The sequence below is a fragment of the Podarcis filfolensis genome (genome assembly GCF_964270895.1).
Source record: "Podarcis filfolensis genome assembly, chromosome: 12".
In the NCBI taxonomy this organism is placed as follows: Eukaryota; Metazoa; Chordata; class Lepidosauria; order Squamata; family Lacertidae; genus Podarcis; species Podarcis filfolensis.
In genome coordinates, this window is record NC_139614.1 from 30,475,892 (window position 1) to 30,499,898 (window position 24,007).

Genomic DNA, 24,007 nt, shown 5'->3' on the forward strand with positions numbered 1-24,007 from the left:
CAAGTCTCCTCCAGCCCCAGAATTCAAAAGCATCAATTCTTCATCAATCAGCCTTCTTTATGGTCCAGCTCTCACTTCCATACATCACTACTGGGAAAACCATAGCTTTAACTATACGGACCTTTGTTGGCAAGGTGATGTCTCTGCTTTTTAAGATGCAACAATTAAATAGTAAGGTCTAAAAATCAAGATACAAAGAAACTAATATCAGGTAACAGCAACAACCCCTGCTTCCAACCCCCCCCCCCACACAACACCCCAGCCCAAGAGTCTGTTCAGCACAGTGGCGTAGCGTGGGTTGTCAGCACCCGGGGCAAGGCAAGTAATTTGCGCCCCCTAACCCGTGGATTTGCGCCCCTAAACCTAACCCCCAGATGTTGCGCCCGGTGCGGGCGGCCCCCCCTGCACCCCATACGCTACGCCACTGGTTCAGCAGCATCAACTTTTGTAGCTGGAGTCATTCAAGGCCTTTCTGGGCTATGTAGGGAAAGGCCTGCAAGCTCTTCCAGGACTCACAGCCAAGATGGGTTAGCCAGCATCTTCCTACCTCACAGGGTTGTTGTGAGGATGGAAGTGGGGAGCAATGGGCACCACCCCATCTTGTTTGGCAGAAAGGCGGGATACGAATGGCACAAACAAATATCACTATTGATGTAGGATGTAGTTTATTGTATTGCGTGCTTTTGTTGCTTACGCCCCATTGCCTCTGCCCCCCTCCCTCCGAAAAGAAAAGCGCCGAAACTCCCTCCCTGCACATCCCCGCCGAGGTAACTAAACACAAAGAACGAGCTGGACGCGAAATAAACCGCCGTGACGCGGGACCAAGAGCGTGCAGCGCGTGGTCGTGGGGGTGGGGATGACGCCAATACGCTCTCGCGAGCGATGTCGGCGGCTAGAGCGGCCAGGCCGCGCGGGAGAGGGCGCATGCGCCTTCCACCCGCCCGCTCGCTTGCCGGCCGGCCTCCCGGTTCCGTCGCCGTCCCGTCATTCCCAGCGGGGAGCAATAGAGTGGGAGTCGCTGGCGGGCTCTAGAGCGGCGCAAGGCCGATGATGTCGGAGAAGAAACAGCCCGTCGACTTGGGGCTCTTGGAGGAGGACGACGAGTTCGAGGAGTTCCCGGCCGAAGGTAGCCTTGAACCCAGGAGGGGAGCGGCTCGTGGGAGGGGGGGCTGAGGGACGAGGACGGTGACTGTGCTCTGTTGCCTGGTGGGGGGCGGGGAGGCTTTAGGAGAGGCTGAACACTAGGCCTCAAACACGCCTCTGTGTGCGCGCGCGCTGTTCCCGCGCGAGGGGCCCCCCTCTTCACAGTTGGGGCTTGGTTGCTCCCGAGTAGGAGCCTCTGCGGCCTCGGGGCCTTATCTCCCAGCATCCCTTTCGCGCCTGAGGCTGCCCACGCGCCACACATTTAAAGTACGTGACTCCTCAGACCTGCAGTTCCCAGCATCGAACTATAGTTCCCAGGATGCTTTGCCCCGCGGGGTGGGAGTGTAAGAATGCCATGTGCTTTAGATGTGCGGTGTGTTGACGCAGCGCGAGTTCCTCGCTGGCTGTCTCACCCGCATCGTCCCCGCATTCCGAAGTGAGAATCGTCTCGTGTGGAAGAAACATCAGGTGTAGGGTTGAGGCGTGACAGGTGGCTGGCCAGGTTTTGGACCGCTTTAAAACGCGTGTACCTTTCGGAGGATTTCTCTCCGCTTGTGCACTTTGGGCTAAACAGGGATGTGATCCGACTGTTTTCCTGGGTACAGTTGGTAGGACCAAGTTCTCACACCAGGTGAACAAAGATGCTATCCTTGATCAATAGACGTGATGGCATGTACAGAAAGCCAGTCAATGTGTTTTAAACATTTAGCAGCAGCTGTTTAATAATTGTCACTCTTGCATATTCAGAACACCATGTTTACTATCCCCTTTAATAGCCAAGAAGAAAGCTCTGTTCATTTATAGAACTTGCTTCCAGTAAATTGTGGCAGACTCAGGAACCAAGGGCCTCAGTCTTTGCTGAATGACCAGAAATGCAGATTCTGGTTTCAGACAGTACTTGCTCAACTTTATTATGTTTCTATTACATTTGAATATGATTGGTTGATTCGTTGCTGTTGCTGATCTGCTATGGTGGTGGTGCTGCTTTTTCAACAGTAAAACAGGATTGCACAAACAGTGGATACTGCTGACCTTAAATAAGGCTTCTGTATTATTGTATAGCTCAGCAAAACTATGTAGCGGATTTTTAAAAAGTCTGTTTCATACAATTTATTAGCAGTATCATGTTTTTAAACATCTCTGCTTTGTAGCTGAACTTTGTTATATATTTTAAAGCTTGATGCTATGCACATTGTGCCAAAAGCAGTGCCGCTATCATTTTGCTTTAATTGTGTTTGCTGTGCTGCAGTTGCTCAGCACTGAGAAGTGCAAAGTTTTTTTGTATAAAAATCTTGAGCTGCTGATTCGTCATATTATTTCAGCAGTCTAACTGAAAGAGCTTTTAGAATTTTAGTAGTATAGGTATGAATAATAATAGCATGGGTATCAGTAAACTTCTGTGTTAAATTTCAGAAGTGCACCTTCCAGTTACAGAGTTTCACAATGCAAAGTTATATTGACATATGAGAAAGAAACATTCCACAAAGAATGTTTTTATTAAAGCACCCTACATTTCAAGGGTGATTTTATTCTTACCTTTCAAATTCAACCATCTGAAATCGATTTGTTCTATTTTTGTTAAGCATTCCATTGTGGTACAGTATTCCTTATAAGAATTCATCACATGCTAAATATTTTTTGGAAATTGTACAGAAGTGTGAAAAATAAGTTACTTAGGTATGTTAGAGCAATAAACAAATTATATGTTGGCTTTTAAGTGTAGAAGAATTTAACAACTGTGTTATACAAGTAGTTTTAAGATCTTTGAAACGTGGGCATGTTGTAGTTAATTAATGATACAGTACATTCAAATCCCCATAGTGCTTTATATTTTTTTCATTTTATCTGGTGAAAGAAAAATAATACCACTGTATGATAATTTTACATTTGCAAGTGTGCAAATAACATCCTTTAGCTGCATGAATAATGTATAGTTACAGGCTTTCTGTCCCAGTTTTTGTGAAGATGACTGCTGCTTATAGTGCAGCAAGTTTAATCAGTAGGGAACACAAAGCAAGGTGATCATTTTATCAGCTAACGTTCCAAATGCTGCAAGTTGCACAGAACTTTGATGTGGAAACTAGTTGTCTATTTGGAATGTTTGAGGGTGGGGAGAAGCCTCCTACCCACCACCCCCATCAGTACCTATTGTGTTAACCGGAGCTGCTGTACAGCTGGATGCACTTGGGGTTTTGCATTTTACACCGTATTAATTTTAGTGAGCATGTCTTTCAGCCCAACCCATTTGCTTTCAAGAAATTATGGTAGCTACAAAGATACCAGTGATCCATATAATTTCAGTTACTGAAATAAGAATGTGTTGCAAGTTATGTTTTGCGTTGCTCTGTTTAGTATTTCAACAGAGATTGATCTGTTAGAACAGAGGCTGTTGTGATCTAAAATGAATTAATGCACTCTGCTGACATTATTGTGTTCATTAATATTATAGCAATGTCAGTTGCAAGAAACTTTTTCTCAAAAGCCCAGTTAAAACATGGCAGGTCTACTCCTTGGTTAAAAACATGCTAGGCAGTAAGTTTCATTTATTTATGAAAAATAAATAAGCAACTTACACAAAACAAAAACTTGCAATGTGCAAAATTTAAAACATAGAATAAAACATCAGAGATATATCTAAGTATCCTGGATTTTCCCATTCCTAAATCGTAGTATGTATGTTTAGAATTTGACAGTGGTTAACATAAGTGCCAACAAACCCCTCAGCCATGATTAAGTGGAGTGAGTGGTATTTACTCCAGAGAGAGGAAAGACTGTAAGATGAGAGTCTGCTCATCTCAAGGCTGGTTAGCAGGGAGCATTACTTATTTGTTTCAGAATCATCAAAAGATTAACTTGATTCATATTTTTAATGCATGAAAGCTCAATGTGCTATATAGTAAACGAGAATGCCAAAGCCCTGAAATGCTCGTATCTTGTGTCTTTTGAAAAACACCACCTAAATGTGAAACTTATACAGTAGAATTTTGGTTACAAAGCCAGTGAACTGTTATAGCATAGTTACTGTGTTTTTGCATCAGTTTGCCACAGTATTGTTTAAGCACAGGACTGGTTTACTTACTCTCGTGGGTTAGAGTTCTAGAGATCAGAAATGTATTTGAAAAGCCAGTTTTTACTTTGGAAAACAGTAGAAAGGCATTGCTGGAACGGGTCGTTTTTATGTCCTGAAGGATGGCATTAGAAATGTATGGCAATACATGGTCTTTGATCGCTGCCTCTATCATTGTGTGTCTCAAATCTTACACATTTGTGCCAATGGTTTGAAAGCCTGTCAGGAGAAAAGCACATGGTTTAATAGCCTGAGCTCCCACTTGTTTTGCAGTGATGAAATCTGATGTGCAACTTATTCACATGTCATTTTTCAAATTCCCTGGTATTAGGGTCCCAACTGGTATTGAAGTAGTATCCATGGAGTTTAAATATATGAATAGGGACTGACCTCTCAATACTCCTGACTAGGAGGACGGAACTCTGGGCCCTTTCCCTAATTGGGTTCAACCTCTCTCTTTTTTAAAAAGCTTCCTGGGCCAGTACCTGATCTTTGGTCAGACAGCATCTAGTTTGCTGCTCTCTAATCTCTTTGCCTCATTTCCTCACCCTAGCGTGTTGTCTAGGTTGCCTGATACTGACTCACCTTACTCGCTTCCACCACCTTGAACAGAGCTGTTCAGCCTTACAAATTTGGAATATCTGTGACTAGAAATTACCAGCCAGACCTTTTAAGGGGATCAGTCTGTGAAGTGCTTCTATCATTTGACTCCAATCATGCATTTACAAACCACGAGTCTTGGCTTTGGTCCAGATCTAACCGTTAAAATAATCTCAGTTCATACCAATGGAGCTCTGTCATCTTATAAAGTGTGTATAAGATACTGTAAAAGTGGTAGATACAAGATACATGTTTTAGCCACTGTTCACTTTCAGTTTTTACCTTTGTCATTAATATTGCTGCATGAACTGCAGTAAATATTGCATACAGTGGTACCTCGGGTTACATACGCTTCAGGTTACAGACTCCGCTAACCCAGAAATAGTGCTTCAGGTTAAGAACTTTGCTTCAGGATGAGAACAGAACTTGTGCTCCAGCGGCGCAGCAACAGCAGGAGGCCCCATTAGCTAAAGTGGTGCTTCAGGTTAAGAACAGTTTCAGGTTAAGTACGGACCTCCGGAACGAATTAAATACTTAACCCGAGGTACCACTGTACTTACAGAAGAGCGGCATGAAATTACATTGTGCTCTGAATTGTATCGTTAAAGTTGCATTTATTTATTTCATTTCATAAAATTGATACACTTTAATTGTAAAAAAAACCCTCAAAGCAGTCTCCCAAACAATAATGCAGTAAGATTATTGTTAAAACAGTTAAAAACAACTATTTATAACACAATTAAAGGGAATGAAGCTTTCTGATATTCAAGTTGCTGAAATGTTTTGCTCACAGTTTAACTATATATAAACTAAACTTGTCCTGTGTCCTTTTTTTCAGACTGGGCTGGTTTAGATGAAGATGAAGATGCACATGTGTGGGAAGACAATTGGGATGATGACAATGTGGAAGATGATTTCTCCAATCAGCTAAGGTCATCTAAAAGTTTTCAGTATATACAAATAGTGAAAAAATTGCAGGCTAGAATCCCTCAAACAAGAATCAGATCTGACATGCTAGACAAAATCACATTTTGTAGTGGCTCCCATACGTAACATGGAACTTTGTACACATCAGCAGTTGCTTTAAGTTTCAAGCTGCACCACTTTACTGATATTTAGCCATATTGTGCACATAATAAAATAGCTGCAGTGTCAACTAGTATTAATCACTATTGAGGTACTAGCAGCTCTAAATGGGTTAAGCTCAATATCTCCAGCTGAATTTTGAGATGAAAATTGTGTTGCTGTCACTTATTGTCAGTCTGAAAAAGCAGTTTTAAGTTAATTGCAGGACTGACTATTATTTCTTATACAGCAGATATTGATAAAATAGCCAAAACTGAAGAACCATGCCAGATACATCAGAAAGAAGAGGAGGAGAAAGCATTTAATGATTGGATCATATTTCAGTTGCTTCATCTGTTTTCCTTTATCTACTGTATCTGCAAAATAACGCTTCCTGTTCTGAGATTATTTTTTCTCTGCACATAGCTTATTTTTGTTACCTTGGCTGCATGCTTAGCAATGCCTTGCCTCCCTTTGGCCTTGAGGGGTTTGTGGCTTCCTCAGGCAAAGAAGATGGAGATACATGCACACTGAAACAACATACCGTATTTTTTGCCCTATAGGACGCACTTTTCCCCCTCCAAAAATGAAGGGGAAATGTGTGTGCATCCTATGGGGTGAATGCAGGCTTTCACCGAAGCCTGGAAAGCGAGAGGGGTCAGTGCGCACCGACCCCTCTCGCTCTCCAGGCTTCAGGAGAGCCCCACTGCTAGCCCGCTGTCCCCCGGAACGCCGCCAGCCCGCTGTCTCCCGACCTGGTTTGAAGGCTGGTGGCGGGGAGAAGCGTGCTTCTCCCCACTGCCAGCCCCACAAGCTCGGGGGACAGCGGGGAGGCGCAGTGCGCCATCCTGCTGTCTCCTGACCTGGTTTGGAGGTTGACGGCGGGGACAGCGGGGAGGCGCAGCGCGCCCAGGCTTAGCTTCGCGCAGCTCTCCGCAAGCCGTGGGAGCCCGGCCTGGGCTCCCACAGCTTGCGGAGAGCTGCATGTTCTGGGGGCTGGGGTCGGGGGAAGCTCGGGCTTCCCCCGCCCCAGCCCCGTGCCTGGGGGGGGAAATAATTTTTTCCCCCTTTACTCCCCCCCCCCCCAAATTAGGTGCGTCCTATGGGCTGGTGCATCCTATAGGGTGAAAAATACGGTAATTCAAAGGCTTGTGCTTCTTGTGTCTGCTTTAGCAACTCAGTAGGGAATAGGGGTGGGTGGCGAATGGATGCAACCACAGGTAGAGGGGAGAGGAAAGTTTTGGAGGAAGTAGCGTAGGAGAGCTGAAGCAAGATACATATTTCATTGAACTGTTTACAACAACCTTTTACTATTGATTGGTGCAGGTGGATATATGATAAACAGCTGGATCCAGACTAAGTTAGTTGCACATTGTTCCTACTTAAATGAGTGTGAAAAGTTAGTTATAACTGACAGTGCAGTCATGAAGCTTCCTTCTAGGTAAGTGGGTATAGGATTGTAGCTTGAATGAAGTCATTTCAGTGGGAACATAGTGCAGCTTACTGTAATCTGGATCCAGCCCAATTTAAAAAGGATTTTATATTATGTAATCAGACTTTTCATCAGAATACTAATTGTTTTGGAAGCAAAAGGAGGAGTAATTAGAATATGTTTTGAGAGATTTTATACATGTTGGGTTGAGCCCAGACACTTCCTGGCACTTGGGTCTCATTGATACTCAATAGAAACTTAGTCTGCTTCCAATCAAGTATTTTTTTTTAATGTAAGCAAGAATTGAGTGTCTAACATTTTGTAGGATTTAAATAATTTGTGTGCTTTGTTTTTACTTTACAGAGCTGAATTAGAAAAACACGGCTACAAGATGGAAACCTCATAGCTTTCAGTGATGCTGCGGTCTGGGATGGGACTGCTGTATATTGAACAGAGAAATGTTACAGAATGCTAGCTGGAAGCAGAAATACTAGAATGTCCTTTATTACCCCCCAAATTTGTTTTTGTTTTGTATGAATAAAAAATTGAATCTTAAAGGGTTTTGTATTGTCAGTATTGTTCAACTTTATTTCTGAATTACTAGTATATACAAAAATAATATTGTCAGCTATACTAAGTCTGGGTTCATTATAATGTTGACTTCCTTTACATGATACTTGAAGTCCACTGAAGCAAAGTGAATTGAAGGTTTACGACATTTTATCACTTTATATCAGAACTAGAGGAAAAACTGCTGTGGTTATTGTTTACCACTTTGGGAGGAAGAGCAGGACAGAAGTTTAATAAGTCTTATACTGAAATACTTCATCTACTTTTCTTTGCTTAAACAAGTGAAACATACAAGTTAAATGCCTCTGAAGAAGGAAGTTGCATGTGAGAGACAACCTGGGTGGTTGTAAGTGGAAGCTTCTTAGTCCAATCTGCATGCTTAGTCATAGCCGTAGATGTGCTCCTGATGGAAAGCTTACCTTCCCTGCTTAGTGGTTTGCCAGTTCTAGAATTGTCAGCTTAATGACAGTTGAAGCCACATTGTCCAAACTTTACAGCAATGAAACAAAAGTATTCCTTAGTTAACCTTGAAGTGAAGTGCAATAAAACACACAGCTGATGTTGAATGAACATACCATCCAATGCTATTTTTTTATGAGTACAAAGAGGGACAAACATTTATTCTATCTTGTCTTACAGGGCCAGCTCAGTTTAAGAGTAGAGCATGGAAAGTGGTGGGAGTAACCTAATATTAGTACTAGAAACACTTTCTTTAACCTTGTTTAGCTAAATAACCTTGAGTATATCGTGATGCAATTGGGTAAATATGATAATGGTACATTGCCAGCTTCTGGGGAAACACTTGGGCGGGTTTGTTGAGTCAGCCAACTCATGGTGAGCTCTGGCTAGGGTTATTTGCAGGACACCATGACTTCTGCCCTAAGCCAGTTGTTCTGGGGGAAAAAATGCCCATAGGCCACATTGGTTGTTTTGCAAAACTAGATAGTTCACCTTTAAGCAGCGCTATGCCTTTATCCAATTTTGCATGGTTTGGAGAAAGAAAGCAAATGACTACTTGAATAGCTTAGTCATTTATTACTCAAGCTACATGAGTCATTTAATAAGTATAGAGCAAAATTCACTATCGCACAAACTGACTCAAGAACATATAAATGCTTTAAGCTTTTTTCGTTCTCTTCCTCACAGTATTTTGGCATTGTACTGGGAATTGCGAAGAAAGAAAAATGTTGGCTATAAATAACAGAAAGTAAAAGTTGGAATGAAAATCTGAGCTGACCCTTTTCGGTTTCATTACATAAAGTAAAGTCAACTAGAAGATATAGAACTTTGACTGACTAAAGCACCTCTTAGTCATCTCAAATGAATGTGTGGAAGTCACATAGAAGTTAGCACAAGCTTGCTTTCTCCTGCTCCAGAGGGTAGGACCCAAACTAACGGCTTCAAGTTAAAAGAAAAGAGATTCTGACTAAACATCAGGAAGAACTTTCTGACAGTAAGAACTGTAGCAACATATATGACTAAATGCTGGAACGCTCCCTTCTTCTGACTGCCTTCAACTCCTCTAAAAGTCACCTTAATCCTAAATATGTTTGCTCTGAATGAAATTCCATGGATTTCAGTAGAATTGGTTTCCAGGTAAGCAAGCTGTATTTGTAGTGCACACACGTGTCATTGACATCTGATTGCTTCCCCTGCAACAAAACATTCCAAGTTTGCTGGCTCAAAATATATCAGTGTGCAGCAATAGTGATGAAAGGAAGAGGTGGAGATTAAAATAATACTGTATGTGGAATGAAGAATGAACAATTTATGACTTCTCTATATTCCCGGCTCCATCAAGGATACTACAGTACGTACCAGACAGGCAAAAACTCTTAAGGAGGATAGAAAGTAGTGCCATTGAATTGCATGCCCTGGGGAGCAGAGGTGCGGCTGGGGAGTGGTGCAAAGAGCCCCAGAACCAAATGTAGAGGTTTTGGGGGTGTGAGGGAAAGAAAATGTGAATACATTTCAATGGACTGTATAACTCCAATTGCCCGCATTTGCAGTGCTCTTAGATACATCGATGATGCAGCCATACAGTGGTACCTCTGGTTAAGAACTTAATTCGTTCCGGAGGTCCGTACTTAACCTGAAACTGTTCTTAGCCTGAGGTACCACATTAGCTAATGGGGCCTCCTGCTGCCACCGCACAATTTCTGTTCTCATCTTGAAGTAAAGTTCTTAACCCGAGGTACTACTTCCAGGTTAGCGGAGTCTGTAACCTGAAACGTTTGTGACCCGAAGCATTTGTAACCCGAGGTACTACTGTACTTCAAATACTGTGTGATTATGGTTAGGTGATCACAGAAAGATATTACAGAGCTGGAGAGGAAGTTGTTAGCTGGAGAAAGGGGAACCTAAGTGATCCGAGGGCTGGAACACCTATGGGGTACATAATGTTTTTAGTTGTTTTTCAAGGGTGCTAAACTGGGGGCAAGATAATAGAGCCTGCTTTTTATTTTAAGCATTGAGTCATAGTGTCATTGGTGAAGAAAGCTGTGAGGATTCCTTGCAACCTGAAAGAAAAAACCTGGATGTGCATAAGAGAACACGAGAAGAGCCCTGCTGGCTCAGGATAAAGGCCCATCTAATCCAGCATCATCTTCTTACACTGGCCAACCAGATGCCCTATGGATGCCCAGCAGGACCTGTGCATCGCAGCTCCCTTCTCACCTGGGATTCCCAGCAGTGGCCATTCAGACATACAATGGATGCAGAGAACAGATATCATCATGTCTAGTAGTCATTGCTGGCAGGGGTGGGTCTACTATGAAACTAACAAAGCTTAAAGCTTCAGGGCCTCTAATCCCGGAGGGGCCCCGGAAGCAACTTTAGTCCAAAATGCTTTTTAAAAAGTGGGTCTAGTAGACTCAATTTGAGGCGCTCAACTCAAAATAGATCAATTTTTTTCTTGCATATATTTCAACAATCCTGAAGTTTTGAGAGTCAGTAGCACAGATGTTGTAAAGGTTGTTGTAAACAAACCCATTGAAGAAGGTAACAGTGGTTACCCAGACCTCATTGCTGATCACGAAGGGACCCCCCATAACAGTTCTAGCTTCACGGCCCCCAAAATGTAGGTCTGCCCCGATTGCTAGTCTTACTTGCCTTGCATTTGTCTTTAAAGCCCTCCAAGTTATTGGCCATCACTACCTCTTCCATAGCTTAACTACATGCTGTGTGAATGCATTTTACCATTTCCCCCCTTTTGCCTGTCCTGAATCTCAGTTGTGAAGTGTCACTGGTTGTGCTGATGTATTGATTCCTTGGGGCCGAATCTTAAAATACTGATCACTGGTGCGCCAGATAAGAGCCCTGGGTCATAAGCTTATCATTTTGCCTGATGCTAGTTTAGCAGATGTCTTGTAGTTTTCACCAAAGATACTCCCCCACCCCTTTCTTACACACACTGTCATGGAAGATGAATTGGCTTGAGATTGGCAACGCTGTCTGTTATCTGTCATATAAGCTGTACAGAAGCTTCAATCTCAGCGCAAACACCATCTCTCACTGGACTTAGACCCAGATGTTTTTTGGGTTTTATTACACCTCCCTTGGTTTACCTGACTCTCTGAACTGCAATTCCCTGCTATCTGTCAATATACTCAGCAAAAGGGATTGAGTAAGTATGATTGTCAATTGTTGTGGTATTTCCACCCCCACCCCTGCACAACCTTTTTAGTGTCTGTTGCTTTTCTTTAAACACACACACACACACACACACACACACACACACACACACCCCCCTCTACACATACACACAGCAGGTGTAAAATACCTGTCTCTTAGTATTGATTCTAGAATTACCACTCTGTGTTTCCTGAAGGTTCTGACAATTTAAAGACTGTAAAACAACCTATGCCTTCAGTCACACCTGTATCATCTGACTAAAATCAACTGGGCCACAGGGAAGTGGGCAATTAAGGGTGGGGTGCCTGGCTCTGTGCTTGATAGCATTGCCAATATTTACATCTCCCGCACATCGTCAAAACAACCTCGTCCTCTTGCTTCAAGGAGCACAGAGGAATAGAAACATGGGGTCATCATTATACGTCCTCCAAGCAGGTGACCTCCAAATTTGGACTACATTCCCATCATCCCAGACTGTTGGTCATGCTAGCCGGGGCTGCTGGGAGTTGGAGTCCAACAATATCTGGAGGGCACCAGGTTGAGGAAGGCTGCTCTGGCAGTTGATAGAAGGGGTAGAGGTAGTAGGTTTCTTCCTCCCCCCCCCCAATCAGTCTCTTGGAGAATTGGCCAGTTTTGTAGTGGTTTATAATCTGGGGACCAGTCAAGGAACACAGGGACCAGCCTTATCCAGCAGCTCTTCGGGGTTTCAAACTGGGGACATACCCAGCCCTGTCTGGAGATGCCAGGCATTGAACCTGGGACTTTCTGCATTCAAAACAGATGCCCTGGCACTGAGTGGCAACCCTTCCCCATGCTTTCTCAATCTCTCTCTCTCAGGGTGCTTTCCAAAAAGCGTGCTTTTCTAGATAGGCCCCCAAATGAAGACAGAACTCATTTGAACTATGTGGAAAGTAATGAGGTTAAGTAAGTTGACACCTGAGCATTAGTCCTACAGCAGCTGCCTGGCTTTTCCCAGAATGGCTGGCTAGTGACCAGCTTGTGAGTTTCAACAGTGTTTAAGGTTTCCCTGTTTTAATCCTGATGTTTAAAAATGAGCTTTAGAGTTATTCTAAAAAGAGGCTGGGGTTTGGAAGGCAAGATTTGTACTCATTCCTTCACAGGCAGCAGTGGCGTAGCGTGGGGGGTGCAGGGGGGGCCGGCCGCACCGGGTGCAACATCTGGGGGTTAGGGTTAGGGGTGCAAATCCATGGGTTAGGGGTGCAAATTACTTGCCTTGCCCCGGGTTCTGACAACCCACGCTACGCCACTGACAGGCAGTGCTGTAACTTGGGGGGAGCCAAAGGCTTTAAATTTGGGGTCTCCAACATGGTGCCTGTGGCTGCCGTGACACCCACCAACACCTCTCCTGGCACCTGCCCAGACCCCTGTCCCCCTACCTCCTGCCTTACTCTTCTGTGGGTTTGGGGTTTTTTGGGTCATCCCACCCACCCCCCCTTTTCCTGCCTGTCATGAGAGTTCTGAGAGAGAGCTAGTTTAGTTATGAAAAAGGCAGCTCTAACAGGTCCCACCCCACTGAAAGCAGCAGCAAATAACAGTAGACCTGTCCTCTAAAACAAGAGAGTTTCCACAATACTACCTGGCATCTGCATGATTTCATGGAAACCGTGACATATCTGTTGCCCGGGGAATAACTATTTTAGTACAATGCAAATGGTGAGCAGCTTTTCAATTTGTCCAAAGTGATAAAAAGCCTAAGTGGTGAAAATAAGCCAGAGCGGCTAGAAGACCTGCTTCTCTATCTAATTTCCACCCTGCCGTTACAAACTAGCAAAGCTTTAAATAATGAGCTGGACATTGAAGGGAATCGCTCATACACTCCAGAGGTGTGTAGTTCTCTATTACAGCAAGGGCCATTGAATCATACACATAATGGAGGAGCTGACACTGCTGATTTGGTTGGAGGTGCAGCAATTTGAATAGACCCTAATCAAGTATCATAACTGATTGCATGTTCATTGTGGGAGGACCATAGCTCAGTAGTAACCGCAGAGCATCTGCTATGCATGCAGAAGACACCAGGATCCGTCCCCCGGCATCTCTAGGTAGAGCCGGGAGGAATTCCTGCCTGAAGTCCTGGATTGCCCCTGCCAGTCAGTGCAGACAATTCTGGCTTGTGGGACACCCGCAAGTGGGATTCGAGCACAAGAGCATTCTCCCCTCCTGTGGTTTTGTTTCCAGCAACTGATTTTCAGAAGCATTGCTGCCTCCAATTGTGGAGGCAGAGCGTAGTCCTCATGGCTAGTAGCAACTGTTAGGAACCTTAAGAAGGGAGAATAAGAGGGGCCTTGAAGTTTCCCATTCACAGTTAGAACCTCGGTCACCTGATCTCCCCCACTTCAATGAGATGTACAGTGGTACATCAGGTTAAGAACTTAATTCGTTCCTGAGGTCTGTTCTTAACCTGAAATTGTTCTTAACCTGAAGCACCATTTTAGCTAATGGTGCCTCCTGCTGCCGCCGTGCCGCTGCTGCACGATTTCTGTTCTCATCCTGAAGCAAAGTTCTTAACCTGAGGTAATATTTCTGGGTTAGTGGAGTCTGTAACCTGAAACATATGTAACCTGAAGCGTATGTAACCCGAGGTACCACTGTACTGTAAAGGGACCCCTGAACGTTGGGTCAAGTCGTGGACGACTCTGGGGTTGCAGCGCTCATCTCACTTTATTGGCCGAGGGAGCTGGCGTACAGCTTCCAGTCATGTGGCCAGCATGACTAAGCCGCTTCTGGCGAACCAGAGCAGCACACGGAAATGCAGTTTACCTTCCCGCCAGAGCGGTGCCTATTTATCTACTTGCACTTTGACGTGCTTTCGAACTGCTAGGTTGGCAGGAGCAGGGACCGAGCAACAGGAGCTCACCCCGTCGTGGGGATTCGAACTGCAACCTTCCGATAGGCAAGCCCTAGGCTCTGTGGTTTAGACCACAGCGCCACCCGTACTGTACTTTTCTTTATTTCTAAACATCTATACATGTTAGCCCATGCAAATTTTGTGCAAACAGGTACCCACTTTTTTGTGATGCATTTCCTGTGTGCATGTGTCTGCGATGTCTAAGTGGTCACCCTAATTGCTTCCTATAAGCAGGGGAACATTTTCTTAGGCACAGTGGATAATTCTAATGTATGGGGAGCCATTCCTTTTACAGAGAACCAGGAAATCCTCGTACATATTAATCTTGGGGGTGGGGTCACAAACCTCTTTTCATCAATTCGTGACACAATCACTTGGAAATACATTCTGCTGAAATCAAAAGGGCCTATTTTCAAGCAAATGTGCCCTGAATGGCGAGACCATTCAGAGATACACCACAGGCTTCGAGCAAATGCCTTTTCTCTATGACTGGAAAAGTTCAACCACCCAAAATGTCTAAATATATTACTGTACTTTCTCAATTTGCCCCCACCTCCACCCACTGCATTTGCCTAGCTTCCCATCAAACCCTTCTCCGGGTGGCGATATGCTCTTTCTGACTACTGTGGCTAAAGTATGCTCCCTGACAAATGATTTCACAAACTGTGCATGTCGTTTCCCCCCCCCTCCAAATAGGCCCCTTTAGACAATAACCACAATGGCTTTTTATGTGAATATGTAAATAGGTTAAAAAGCGGATGCATCCACTATCATAGAGAATATTATTCCAGTGTTACACTTCAGAGCCTTTCAGAACAATTTGCTAACACTTTGTGCTCCTACCCAAAGTGCCAAAATTGCTCTGTTCATGCAATTTTTCAAACATTTCACCTGAGCAAGAAATAAAAAGGTCTGCCAATGGGACAGTCATTTAGGCTGCTTTAAGAAGTAAAAGGGAGGCTTCCCCACAGCTATTTTGGAGAAGGAAGAGCATGTTCCATGCTACCCCACTGCATGTTAGCATCTCTCCCAATTCCATTATAGCATTGACATGATAGCACATTAATTGGTTGTAGCTGTTCCAACTATTCCTTTTAAACTGTTGTATATTTTGGGAGAACTTCTGGGTATTAACCTTTTATTGAAATATTCATATTTACTATTCAGAGTAAGTTTCCAATAAAAAAATGTGTTTTTATTGTTTCTTTTTGCGCATGGTTGAACACTTTAAAAAATAAAGTGTGGTTACATACAGAAAAAGGGGTTCGCTACACAACTTCGGAAATATTTGAAGCAATACAAATTATGCCATAGGTAGGGATAGTCAACATGGTCCGCTCCAGGTCAACTCCCATCATCCCTGACAATTGGCCATGTTGACTGAGGCTGATGCAAATAACATCATCTGGAGTACACCACACTGGCACTCCCTGCCAAACACATGTTGTTTAATTGCACAAATTCTGTGCAGTTCCTAATGTTCTAATCAGTGTGCCATTTTATTTGAAAGGGTTGGAACTTACAAAACCTCCAAGTGCCCCTATTTTCCAGGGATGTCCCGTATTTAGAGAAGCTGTCTCAGTTTCTGATTTGATCCTGGAATGTCCCACTTTTCCTTAGGACATCCCTATTTGCATTGGAGAAATGTTGGAGGGTATTGAGTTATCCAACCCCCACTTCATAAGGGTAATTTTACTATTTATACCTCATACATCTTACTGGGGTATAAATCCACATCCTAATTCAGATGTGAAGGTTGGTTGTATTGCTTATGCTCAGTTGAAGAAAAGGCACTGTAGAGATCCAGATAGTCTCCCCTCCCCACAATTGCTTCTTATGTTGCAGGGCTCAGCCTGGCATTCAGACAGATAATGGTTTCTCTCTGTTACTCATTTTTTCCATTCTTTGCCTCATTTCTATAGCAGTTTGCAGTTATTTTTATTATAAAACCCCCCACAAAAATTCTTAATCTTAGTGATATCTCCTGATAAACACATTTCTTATGTAGTTTTGACTAATATACGGAATATATGTATATGGAATTTTGCAAACACCTTTTCCAAAATATAATGCACTTTTCTACATTATTCACTCATAGTCACTCATATTCACATTTCCTCCTAATATATGATATATATATATTTGTACACATTGTATTGGTTGGAGGACTGCATCATAAAGTTAGGAGAATTGCAGTTTCTTGTTAAAATGCAAACATCTTTCTCCCTCATTCCAACACTTGAATAGATTTGGGCCTAAGCCTGGGGACCATTTACCAAATTAATTATTGTATATATCCTGTGCTTGCCATGACTGCAGTGCCGTTAATAGTCTTGGAAAATCCCCTGAGGACAATGGTGTCCGTATAGCTCTGCGTTCTCTCAAGGCATTTGCTCTGGCAACAGAAGCTGGCTAGCTTCCTGTTTTTATTGCACATTAAACCTCCCACCATTCGCAGCCTCCAGAAGGAAGAGAAATTGTCTGGATGGCTCCTGGAAGCAGAGTGGCAGCAGCACATTTAGGTGACACGAAAGCCATCAGTCTCTTGCTTTATACAGTGTTTATAACGGAGCCATTCTGCTCCAATTCCACCTCCCTTATCATGCCATCATTCTTTAGGGAGTGATAGGTGTCCCCTAGCGCTCTCTCTCTCTCTCTCTCTCTCTCTCTCTCTCTCTCTCTCTCTCTCTCTCTCTCTGCAATATGTCCCTGAAACTGATATTAGGACTTCCTGGTATTGGCCACTGTTGCCACGGAAAAGTCTTATGGATGACATTCAAGGGTATTTGTGGGAACAGCTGCATTGTACAATTGGTGAATTGTGTGCAAACTCCGAATCATCTTGGATCTTGATTTTAAAGGGTTCTTCCCGATAGTCCGATAGTTAACCGAATAGATGGTATTGCAAACCACTTGTTATTGCAACTGGTATATAACTTTTGTTAATTAAATAAAAACAGAGACCAATGTCAACGATAATATCAGTCTCACAGATGTGCATCCCTGTGAATAGTCTTCTGAGACACGCAAAGAATGGCTAACAACTTCAATTGGTTTCTGGCTGGAGGAACTGGGAAAATAAATTTTGGTAGAGGGCCTGGGAGAAAGGTTGTACAGAAAGGAGTGACAGTCCAGAGGTCCAAGCAAACTAAGCCATGCTGAGAAATGCTGGGGAAAAAATGAATATACCCAGCTCTGACTTCTGGACTAAGGACCTGGTGTGTGTGTGTGTGTGTGTTTTTAACAAATTACAATATTGCATAACTACTGAGCTGCACTCATAACCTGGCTTAATAAGCCTTTCAATCCATTAGAAACAGCAAGCACATATGTTTTGTTTTCAAAAAGAAAGCATATCAATGTGAGTTTTCTTTCCCCACTTCCGTGCTTTCTTACCAGTCCTGTGGGCACAGTCCACATTTGCTCACTACCGCATTGAGAGCACGTACACACACACACACACACACACACACACCCTTTGGGTACCCAAAGCACTCTTGAAACTCTCCAGTCTGCCTGTCTCTTTAGCAGGGAAAGCACCCAATATGTATTTTGTGTGGATAACCTAAGGTTAGAGAATTGTCCAGTAAGCATCCCCTTGGGTTGCCCCCTGCCTTGTAAAACACTGTGAGCAGGAGCGGGGGTGGGGGTGGGGAAGGCACAAAGAGGTGGGTGGAGAGCTGTTCACTTGGACACTGTTCCTCTAGGAATCACTTCCCTTGGAGTCACGATTAAGCTTATCTGTTCCTTGTCCTGCCTGTGTACCAGGCAATTTTCTTATTTGTGACTGTGGGAGGGAAGCGACAGTAGCCTTGGAAATAGCTTCAGATGCAACTGTAGACAGACAAACACCCAAACATTTATTTGGCATTTACCTCAGATGCTAGCTATCTAGCTATCTAGCTGTCTACCCTACCCAATTGGACTATAACCCTTTGAAACCCCAAAACTAGCACCTGAATTCAGCAATGTCACCAGGTCATTTTAGATTCTGGATCTTACAAGGGAGAGACTCTTTAGATCAGGGCCGGAAACCTTTTTCAGCCTCAGGGCTGCCTCATTTCCTCTTGGGTAGCCTTGCGGGTGCCACATACCAGTGGTAGGCAAAAGTGAGTGTCCTGTTCCCATGGTACCTCTTGCATTTGCCACCTAGTGATGACTGCTTCATACATGGCATCTGCTGTGTGGCGTCTGCCAATTTAGGACATTGTCACATTTTCCTAGAAGAGGTCAGAGAGTAACGACCACCATTTTGTGATCCGGTACTGCGAGTCCCTGAGGAGGCAACAGCTAGGCCTTGCCCTCTGGAGCTCTGAGGCAGCTTTGTCCTTTGACTTTGCTTGGACTCAACATTTGACGCAAGATATTCCCTTCCTTTCTTCTTCCTCCTTCAACCCAGTCCTCCCCCTACCACGGCTGAAAACAGAAGCTTGATATTGTGACAAGATGACCTCCATCTCTTCCTTTATGCCACTCTCCCTAGTTTAGTTCTCTGTGGAGCCACACAAATGGGCACAGAAGAGTGGGGCTGGCCAAGCACACAGTAGTCTCCATACTCCATTCAGGAAAGCAAGATGTATTGTCACAGTTCAAGGACACAGAGGGGAGGTGCCAAGCAGGACCAGAGAGTCAGACAGCCTGATAGGTGCGAGCTGGTCAGATAGATAAGCCTCAATACCTTCCAGAATATATAGGAAGCAAAAGTTGTATCAACATACCTGGATTCAAATTCAATATTTTAAAATGTTGTTTTTTAATGTAATTCAGTTAACCTATCAAGCAACCAATCAGTGAATATATATATATATATATATATATATATATATATATATATATATATATATGTATTCAGGACTTGCATGTTTGTCCCCCAAGTCAGGTTTGGGTTGTTTTTATGCTCTAACTCAGGGGAAACCTATGACCCACTAGATGCTGTTGGACTTGAACTACCCTCAGCTTCTGTCAGCATGGCCAATGGTCAGGGATGATGGGACCTGTAGTCTAGCAACACTTAGAGGGCCACAGATTCCTCATTCCTGCTTTAACCTGTACAGATATGAGTAATTTCTTTTAAAAAAGGAAAATATTCCTGTGAGAAATTCCCAGAGCGGTTTGGCACTCAATTTTTCTTCTTGGGAACTCTGGGAATTGTCATTCTGTGAGGGCAAAAGGGGTGTCCTAACAAGTCCCATTATTCAGCTCCCATTATTCTTTGAGGGAAGCCATGACTGTTGGAAGTGATACGATACTATTTTAAATGTATGTATTTTAAATGTATAGAGCAGGTGGGACCTAACAGGTTAAACTAGAGCGAGAAAATGAGAAATAAAAACTTTGAAACTACTTGAGAAAGCAAGGGGGCTGTAAAATGGCAACTGAAGAGGGAAATGGTGAGGCAAATTACAAACCGTTTACAATAAATTACATCCTGATTATGATCAATTCTCTATGCTACAATTACATTTGGCCTATTTGTACCTAGCAAGTACATTTAAGTATGGTAACATATTGATAGCACAATATGCCAGAGTACCCCAAATTAATGGTATTACCTTAAACAACCTTCTTTAAATAAGCCACTTGGAAAAAAATTACACCAGTTTATGGTGAAAACATGAACTTTGTGTCAAGTGACAGAAATAATTGCATTTTGGAAGAAGATACCCATTTAAGAAACAGAAGATTAAAGTCACCAAAGGAGCAAATAGTACATAACATTTGTTGGGTGTTTTTATATATAAAAAAGCAAACTATTTGATCAGTTCTGCTGAAACTCTTGTAAGTTTTTCATAAACTCACAGATCCTAGGAATTGATGTCATATGCTGAAGAAACTACTGAGGGAAAACATTTCCCCTTGTTGATGTAATCCTCACCTCAGATGGAGCAGGTATTATCCAGAGAAGGGCATCAGCCAATGACCTGAGCATGCCATACAGACAAATTGGTATGGAAGCAGTTGCTTTTTCATGGTTCCTCTTACAGTTTTGTTACTCTTGTTCTGGAAATATTGTTTTCCACTTAGGGATGACTGAATGTATCCATTTTTGTTCCTCTCATTTCTCATTTTCCCAGTCTTAAATTCAGTTCTCCACATTTCCAAATCAGCCTGTATTTATTTTATTTTTTAAAGTCCTTGTGAAAATTTGCCAGCATTGAAATGCAAATTTATCCTCATTTGCACAGGTTTGTACGCAGTTTTACTTAATATACACATTTCTGCAAAGCATTTCCCCCCTAACATAATGTATTTTTGTATGCTACTTTCATTAATGCATGCATTTTTACGCACCCTTTACCCTAGTATACGCATTTCCCACACACATTACATGGCTAGAGAACAGCATTGCAAAATTCAGAGAAGGATGCCTGTTGAAGGATGGCTATGTTTTGGATCATGTGTTGTTTCAGAAAGTGCAAATTAGGTGGGTTCTCCTTTAAATGTGAACTGAATTTAATTTATTCTCCTTTTTTAAGCCATATGCAAATTGAACAAATAGATTGCTCAACTGCAGTTCATCTGATTAATCAATGGGGAAAAAAGAAGAAGAAGAAGCCCTAACAACTATAACAAACTTTCTGAGAAGCCTATGCTTTAAAAGAAGGGAGCAAACAGCAGAAGTGTGCTAAATGAAAAACCCTGGAGCAAAATGTTATTCCATTGCATGTCGGCTGCTCCACTGAAAAACCATCTTTGTCAGCTTTCATCAGAACGAAAATAAATGACCATTTTCTTCCCCATGTCTAAACAAAAGACCTGGGGGAGTGGGGGAAACCTGTGCTCCTCATGAGTAACTCCAACAAAAGAAAGCCTGCAGATTGACAAATGACTTTCAGATCCCTACATCAAGTATAATTTGGCACTAAGTACTAACATTTGAAAACCTGGATTCCTTGCAGTAGTTGGTCTGTACAACAACAGACCCTTGGCAGGTTTGAAAAACTGCAGCGACCTTTAATTTAGAGAAATTATTACCAGTAAGAGAAAGCAGGTTGGTCATGTGCACGCCTCAAACTAAAGAGAGGGAAAAGAAAGAAAGAAAATAGAACCCAAAGTACATATTCCCCAGACCTGGCTCTGCTCTGAAGTTGATTTGTACCTCTCTAGCAGCTGTTCAAATAAGTAACTGCCCAGAGGAAACATGTATAATGCCTCAATAGTTTAATTTCTCGCTGCACCTCTCCAAAGTCCAAATGCAGACTCTTAGTAGAATGAACAAATAATGGATCGTTTACATGATGATTGGGAAACAATCCTTAGACTCTGAAGATCAGCAGAGTGAGGACATGGCAAAATTATTTGCAAATGGTTCCACGGTTTGTGATTTGTAAGGATTTGCAGTCCTTATATTTCACTAGATGCTGTAGAGAGGCTTCAGATCACTGGCATGTCTGCAGAATGTGCAGTGAAAATGCATTACCTCTTCATGGCTGCATATGTAGCCCCATGAGTTCCATGATGGAAGAAGGATCAGATATAAATGAACTAACTAATGGGGAGGAAGCAAGAGTAAGAGACAAAAAAGAGAAAATGTACAGAGTTCAGATTTGCTCAGGGAATCTTGGGCTTCCATCCTATGTACTAACTTTATTGGGATTAAGCCAGGGTGGTGTAGTGGTTAGAGTGTTGGACTAAGGCCCGGGAGACTATGGTTCAAATCCCTACAGAGCCACAAAGCTCCCTGGGAGACCTTAGGCCAATTACTCACTCTCAGCTTATCCTACCTTACAGGGTGGTTGTGAAGATAAACTGGAGATGGGCAGAACTATGTACGCCACCTTGAGCTCCATGGAAGAAAGGCAGAATATAAATTAAATTAAATTAATTAAATTATGATATCCACCATGGTGCTTTGGGCTCTAACAGTCTTCGATGTCTTTCCCAGACTTTATATAACGACCTTCTAATTACAATACGTGGTTTAAAAATTCTTTGTGTACAGCTACTTTGTGGTATGCTAAATAGGCAGGCCAGCCGAATCTATTATTCCATCCCTCCAGATCCAGAACATTGGTGTTTTCTAGCATGATCCATTCTGTGATCCAACACAAACATGCAGCTTCATAATAAGTTCTCAAATCAGGGAGCCCAAACCCACCTCTTTCTTTCTTATCTGTTAACAATTTGTATTTGATACATGGCTGTTTGCCTTGCCATATAAATTTCATCAAGTCTGATTTCCATTTGTTGAAACATTCTAGTTTGCCTATTATGGGAATCATTTGAAACAGAAATAGTAGCTTTGGTAGGATATTCATTTTTATTACTGATATTCTGCCCCATAATGTTAATTTCAATTTTGTCCAAATTTCCAGATCTCTTTTCACTTCAGTCCAGATTATTTTTATAATTGTCCTCAAATAGGTTTCTATTTTTCATTGTGATCTCTATTCCCAAATATTTAACTTTTTTTACTATTTCTAAGCCAAATTTTCTTACTATTTCTGTTTTCTCCTGTTTTCCCATATTCTTGCCCATTATCTTTGTTTTCTCTTTATTAAGCTTAAATCCAGATACTTCACCAAAATTGAACATTTTTTCCAATATAATCTCAATACTTTCTACTGGGTTCTCAACCATTAAAACGAGATTGTCTGCAATGGCTTGAAGTTTATATGATTTACTACCTAAGAAGATTCCTTTTATATTTCGATCCATTCTTATGTCTTGGTTAAGTATCTCCAGCACTATTATAAATAGTAAATGAAATACAGGGTATTTGTCCCAGGCCAAACGTTTGCAAGTCTCTTGCATTCCCAGTTAGATGTATCAGGTTGCAGGGCATGCCTGAACCCAAGGCCCTCCAGCTCCCATCTGCCCCAGCCAGCATGGCCAACGCAGTCAGAGAGGATGCGAGTTGCAGCCAGCTGGAGAGCTACAGGTTCCTCATCCCTGGAACATTCTAGGCTAGATGGACAAACAGTCCTCTGCAGACGGGAGAGTGTTGTGTTGTGGTGGCCCTCAACATAACACACACTCCCCAGTCAGTGGAGTCACTGCTGCCTACCAACAAGGAGAGGGGCAGTCCTGGGGAGATCAGCATGGTGCAAACAGAGTGGCAGAACTACTGGCTGCATTTGCACCATGCTGACATGCCTGTTGCCTGTCAACTCCCGCTCATCTTCCCAGTAAGCAGCACTGACTCAACGTTTGGAGGGTCAGGCGACTGCTGCCACCTCACCAGGCCGTCCGCTAGTGCAAATAGTCTGTGTGGCAGATTTCTGTGTTCCTATATCCTTCAATCTAGTCTCACACGGAGGGAATTAAACCTTTGATGTATTGACAGAGGCCTTTTTGGTTCTTATTCTACTATCTATGACAACGTTCATATCTATCTTACGCCATCTAATTCATACATTTGATACTGTCACTTCCACATAAGGTGTATATATATATATATCTTGTGGAACTGCCAGAACCTTCCAATATTGGAAAAGGGACCCTTTGCACAGAACGTTATTAACATCATTTGAAGGAGGACTGAGACCAAGGTGTGTTTCGAAAGGAGGCAGGTCCCTATAACGTGAACAACTTTGCTTTCTTTTGGGTGTGTTTCTTTATGCCTTTTGCTCCTGTGTTAGACTGAATCGGCTTCTACTATTGCTTGCCTGCCTTAATTTTCTCCTGG

At 42.8% G+C, this 24,007-nt stretch overlaps 1 protein-coding gene across 1 annotated transcript; it reads left to right on the plus strand.

The window, feature by feature from the left end:
- Nucleotides 1–889: 889 nt before the first annotated feature.
- SEM1 (SEM1 26S proteasome subunit) lies at nt 890–7,864 on the plus strand. The gene is made up of 3 exons (XM_083577515.1): nt 890–1,126; nt 5,649–5,742; nt 7,671–7,864. Exons 1-3 carry the CDS (start codon nt 1,048–1,050, stop codon nt 7,711–7,713), a joined length of 216 nt encoding a protein of 71 aa, XP_083433641.1. The 5' UTR covers nt 890–1,047; the 3' UTR covers nt 7,714–7,864.
- Nucleotides 7,865–24,007: the final 16,143 nt, after the last annotated feature.